The sequence below is a fragment of the Mobula birostris genome, chromosome 19, assembly GCF_030028105.1.
Source record: "Mobula birostris isolate sMobBir1 chromosome 19, sMobBir1.hap1, whole genome shotgun sequence".
In the NCBI taxonomy this organism is placed as follows: domain Eukaryota; kingdom Metazoa; phylum Chordata; class Chondrichthyes; order Myliobatiformes; family Myliobatidae; genus Mobula; species Mobula birostris.
The window spans coordinates 53,207,903-53,213,902 of record NC_092388.1 but is presented as its reverse complement, the minus strand read 5'-3'; the positions used below and the strand labels follow the sequence as shown (position 1 = coordinate 53,213,902).

At 40.2% G+C, this 6,000-nt stretch overlaps 1 protein-coding gene across 1 annotated transcript in view; it reads left to right on the top strand.

The window, feature by feature from the left end:
* Nucleotides 1-268: 268 nt before the first annotated feature.
* Nucleotides 269-6,000, top strand: part of LOC140212607 (partitioning defective 6 homolog gamma-like) — a 40,154-nt gene continuing 34,422 nt past the window's right edge. The window contains exon 1 of the mRNA XM_072283612.1: nucleotides 269-525. Coding sequence (XP_072139713.1) covers nucleotides 454-525 — 72 coding nt within the window. The 5' untranslated portion in view covers nucleotides 269-453. The remainder of the gene's footprint in view (nucleotides 526-6,000) is intronic.

The window sequence follows — 6,000 nt, the reverse complement described above, 5'->3', positions numbered from 1 at the left end:
CATTGCTTAAGAGCTTACTCAAAGATTTCCCATTGTCGTATCTTTGTACTAAAGCCACAGCTCCTTCCTCTGAAGGGTCAAAAGAATAATCAACTCTAAAAGTTGGGTGACGGGGCGGGGTTTTAACGCCAGGTGCGCAGGTGGTCCTCCTTGGTCTAGCGCCATCCGCAGCACGGGAGGAGGCACATGCGCGGTGGACATCCCCGCTGCTGCCTGGCCGGAGTCCAGCCCTCGGCGTGACGTCATCGGCGCGCGGCGGGCACGTCGCGGGAGAGCCGGAGGACTGGGCTGGCGGTAGCGGCGGCGGCGAAGCTGCTCGGTGCTAACGGTCCGTTCGGTCGGGAAGAGCCGGAGACCCCCCCCAACTACCCCTCCACCTCCCCCCCCCTTTAATCGGGATTTGGCGGCGCCTGCCCGGGAAGGCAGGCAACAAAAGTAAACTTTTTTTGAAAAATGAGTAAAAGTTACAGTAAATCAGGCTCGCTGAGGGGCTTGGAGAGGGTGGCGGTGGAAGTCAAGAGTAAGGTGAGTGAGAGGGCCTCCCCTCGGCCGGTGGGCTGCAAGGAGGATGTCACTTGTTGCATGCACCGTTGCCGCCTCTGTTTAAACCTTTAATGTTTAAATCCAGAATGCACCTTTTATGTTTCAATCGCGGCCGTGGGTGGGGGGGGGAGTGTTGGTGAAGAGAGAGAGAGAGAGAGAGAGCGATTCCTGGAGGAAGAAAAACGCAGCCTCAACACTTTCCGTAATTGGGATTTCACCAGTCGAGGGAGATTTTGAGACAAAACTGGAGACGCAAGAGAGTGTGGATGATGGAATCTGAGCAACAGATCAGCTGTTGTGGGACTCCGCGGGTTTTGGGGTGAGGGAAGCGATAGTGAAAATTTCAGACGCGGGGTTAATTTCCATCCTCGGATGTTGCCTGGCCCGCTGAGTTCCTCTCGCAGTTTGATTCTTGTTAACTTGAGACCGTCTGTGTATCGTGCGTGTAAAGTTACAGAGCAACATCTGGAACCTGTTGAAAATCTGATGCTGGGTGTCTAAAGCAAAGACAGAAAATATGGGCAAAGCTCAGGCTTCCAAAGTTGGAGAGTTGTTGTCCCTCTGCCTGTCGTTTCTTCTCCCAGCCCTAGTGAACCTTTTGATACCTGATCAGCCACAGAGAGAATTGGGGAAGGAGATTTTCTGTTTACCTGGATGCCAAGACTGCAGTATGTTTGTACGTGAATGATTGATGTTGGCTTTCCAGGTGGGTTTTTGTTAGATGTAATTTTGTGTAATATTGGCATCTATTTAATTGTACTCGAAGTTTAAAAAAAATTTGCATGTTGCTGCTTGCTCTGAAGGCTTTTGATCACTAGATGAGTAGAAATTGCCAATAGTTGATTAGTGGGGAAGGGAGACCCTATTGCCTCTTCTCCCTAGCCATGTTTTGAGGCTAAACCCTTTCAGACTTGGTGTCTTATTTGGTCCTAGGAAGTGTTTCAGGCCTCATAATGTCATACCCTCACTTTCATACATCATGGACTGTGTCTGCCCACCTCAGCTGTTGCCTCATCCTTGTTACTTTATTCTTGTATGGCCTCCACCTTTCACCTGCTTCAAACCTCTCAAATGTAACTCTGCTGTCTCTTGTGCTGAGTTCTATTCATCAATAATTTATTTCATCATAATTATGGATGAAAGAAAAATGGAGGGTTATATGGGAGGGAAGGGTTAGACTCATAGGTTAAATGGTCCAAAGAGCCTATACTGTACTGTTCTTTGTTCTGTAGCCCTGTGTTCATTGATATGTATTGGCTGATTTAATTGTAGTTTTAATTTTCTTAGATTCTAATATTCTACATCTTGTTCTCAAATCTCCATAGCCCAAACCTGCCTTATTTCTACAACTCCCCCCCCCCCCCACATCCTTCCCATGTCAGTGAACTTATCCAATTCAAGCTGTGTACATGTTTTCCTAAATTTCTGTTGTCCCTCTATGGCTTGGGGCATAATTTCTGGAGTCTGCAACCTGCTCAATCTCTTTGTGCGAGACTTCAAGACCATCCTGAAGGTCTTCCCTTTGAGAAGTTCTTAACCACGTCCTAACATCCCATTGTTAAACATTGTTTGATAAAACCATTGTGAAGGGCAATTATTGGAAATGGTTCAGAAAGAAAGCTTTGGTCATATATTTCATCTAGCCAAGTTTACAGTATTTAAATTTTGAATTAGGTAGTCATAAGGTTAAGCATTTGTGTAGAAATGATCTGCAGATGACAATTGTGGCAAGACTGGACTTGAATATTGTTTAGATTCATACAGATATATAAAGTGCATTGAGTGACTTAAGCAGAAATGCTCAGCAACATTTCCTGGAGATTAGCTTTTTTTTCTTACACATCTATCAAAACATGCAGTGAAATGCATCAAATCAAATCAGCAAGGATTGTGCTGGGCACTCACAAGTGTCACCACGCTTCCTGTGCAACACACTAACCCTAACCGTATATCTTTGGCATGTGGGAGGAAAGTGGAGAACCGGAGGATGAATGTGCACACTGCTTACAGGTAGCGGTGGGAATCGAACCCCAGTCTTACAGGTGATGCTGTAGAATGTTGGACACAAGTTGTAAATACTCATTAGGCTGGTCCTACACAGACGTCCTTACTGTGCTGGTGTGGCAAGTTTACCCATTGAAAGAAAGCACAAATTTGGCATCTCAACAACAGTGCATACCTTTCACTGACAGTCTGCCTGTTCCATCAATGGATAGCCAGATGGACACTGATCTGTTGAATCAGCTTGGGGCTAATTTGCCTGTGGAGCATATTCCGTTTTAACTGCATGGAGAATTCCACTACACCGGTAGCTCTGATGACAATTCTCAGAATAATCAGTATCAATCACTGATTTAGAAGAAGTACATGCTCTTATGTTGTCAAAATTGATGGCTGGCCTCATTCACATTTGATTTTGCTGGGATGCTTAGGAAAAAAATTTACCTGAATGTTTTCCCTGTTCTTATGTTTTGGTGTACTGATTTTCTACATTAATTTTGTCAGCAACAGACATCTTGTGGGTAAACAATACATCTTAATGACGAATAAACTCTTCTTAGGCTTCCAGCCGGGTACAAGTATCAATTATAACTGACACTTTCATGAGAAATTTAAGCCATATTCATCAGGTATGTTTCCTGATCCACATAATGACTTAGGATTAACCATCTTCATTATTTGTTAGATAATTTTATCGGCCCATTCCTACTTTTATTCTGTACATTCTTTGAGCCACTTTTATGTCCAGTCATGAGTAATATAACATTTTACAGTACTGTATTCAAAGTGTTTGCTAGGATTAAATATTAGTTTTCGGCTGCAAGGTTGACTGACATTTAATGGAGTTAATTAATCTTACTGCTTACATAATTCAGTATTTGGTGTGCTCTATGTGATAAATGTTGCAGAGTTACCAAGATTCTGATTTTGTACTAATTCTCTTTAGATGTCACCTTTTGACTTTCTTCCTGCGGAGATCTCATTATGGATGTCCATTTGTTGGAAGCAATAGAAGTCATAATTTAAAAAATAAAGTTTTGAGCAGCTTGTGGTCTTGAATTAATTTCTGGGTTAATGGAGTTGTATTCTTAACAGGAGTGGAGGCTCGATTTGTTACATCCCACCTCGACAAGTGCATATAATTCAAAACTTTAGATGGTTCAGAGTTCTGGAATGAGTGCTTAGTGTTATTTTTCCTCTTTGGAAGAAACACTGCTTTCTAAACAAGAACAGAAAATGTTGAGGCTGGTTGAAGGCTGAACTAAGAGGAGGCACCATTTGTGGAAAGAGAAATGCAGGTTAGAGAAGGAGAGAAGGTGGGGGAGGGATGTGTTGAGCAAAAGGAATGTTGAATTGGCTTTAAGATGTACCTTAAGGAGTGAGGGAAGTATTATCATTATCAACATCACAAAACAAACATTATCTGGTTGCTCTCACAGTGACATTTATGGGAGTTTGCTACCTGCCCTACTGGTTATCCTGCTTTACAGTACAACAGTGGCAAATCTGAAAACAGAATTCACTGGCAGTAAAAATGCTTTAATAAACAGTAGCTCCAAATAGCATAAAGAGCCTTGCATTCAATTTTTTAAAACATAGTAAAATTCTTTTTCTTAGTGAACTGCTTAGAATGGAGAGTTCCTGCAAAACTGGTTTTAGCCTTTAGATTTCAAAGTACACCTTGTGCTTGTCTCAGCCTGCTTAGGCCAATCATGTACATAGAATATCTCTAGTTATTTTTTAAATAGAAATTAAGTTTCTGCTGTTGTCGTAATGTCTTATGATTAAAATAATTGGAACAGATACAAGACTTGATAGGGGTGTACAGTATTTGAAGGAGTTAATTAATAATTGACTTGCTGGATGAGAATTATAGTCACTAGTACGAGGTCAGCTTATGAAATTGTAGCTGTTTCATTTGTAATATTTGTATTTTATGGCTTTGGATTTAACTAATAAACATCTTCTGAAATCATTTCCAGAAGCATGTCTTCAAATAACTGTTACACACTAAATTTGAATTGTTAAAATATTTGAGGGTAGAAATGAATATGTTGCTGCACAGGATGCAATTTAACAGCACAAGAGGTTGTCATTAACTCCATTGTGGCAAGTTTGCATCAGATATTTTGCAATCTATATATGGAAATTAGTTATTTGTTATTATTTTTAATGCTTTTAGAAAATTGGAACAAATACAGAATGAAGTTTGATCTCAACATTGTTTTTCAGTCAGGGAAGTAAAGGTTGTGTAAACTGCAGCTAGATTCTTTTAAACATTTGGATCAGTGTAGGTTGATACAAAATTTTTACTAACAAAATAGTCCAATGGAGAACATTAGGATATCATTTGTTTTCTGCCAAAACAAAATTTAAAAATTTTCATCTGCAGTTTGTAATATTTGAAATACTGCCTCAGGTAAAGGAAAATTATAGTGTCAAAATCTGCTCAGTCAAGCTAAAACAATTTATTGGAAATGGTTCAGAAAAAAAGATCTGGTCATATATTTCATCTATCCAATGTTTACAGTATTTACATTTTGAATTAAGTATAAGGTTCAGCATTTGTGTAGGAATGATCTACAGATGACGATTGTGGCAAGACTGGACTTGAATATCGTTTAGGTTCATACAGATTTATTAAGTGTATTGAGTGACTCAAGCAGAAATGCTCAGCAACACTTTCTAAAGATTAGCATCAAAGCATGCAGTGAAATGCATCAAATCAAATCAAAGGATTGTGCTGGGCACTCACAACTGTCACCACTCTTCCTGTGCAACATAGCATGCCCATTACTCGCTAACCCTAACTGTACATCTTTGGAGTGTGGGAGGAAAGTGGAGACCCGGAGGATGAGCGTACAAACTGCTTACAGATAGTGGTGGGAATCGAACAGCAATTTTACAGGTGGCTCTGTAGATTTTACAAAACCTAATGAAAGTGGACAAACCATGGGCTGCAAGAATAGAAAAGGAAGCAATGACTACTTGGCAGCCATCAAAAGATGGTAGGGAGTGTATATGGGTGTGTGATTGATGCTTTGCTTGTTGAATGAGTAATCTTTCAGATGGTAGTGATAAAGGGATAAAGGGAGGAAAAAGGGATCACTTGTGGGCTTTCAGGAAAGGTTCAGTAGGCTAAGGAAAGATATAATCTTGATAGTTTGAATTTTTCCCTTGTCACTAAGGAAAAAGCAACAGGATGATTTCGAAGAATAGAAGAGAATTAGTGTTTAGTCTGCACATAACATATTTAAGTTGAAAGCATAAAGTTTATCCTAAATAGATTATAGTATAGCCATTATAGGGATCTACAGCCTGAACTTGACTGGAAGCTATGTACCTTAGATTTTATGGGATGTTTTGAAATCTCAGAGAATTTGGGAATGTGAGCAGTGAAGTAGAATTATTGTATTAACTTTTGGAAAAATAATTATGACGGCAAGGTAATACACA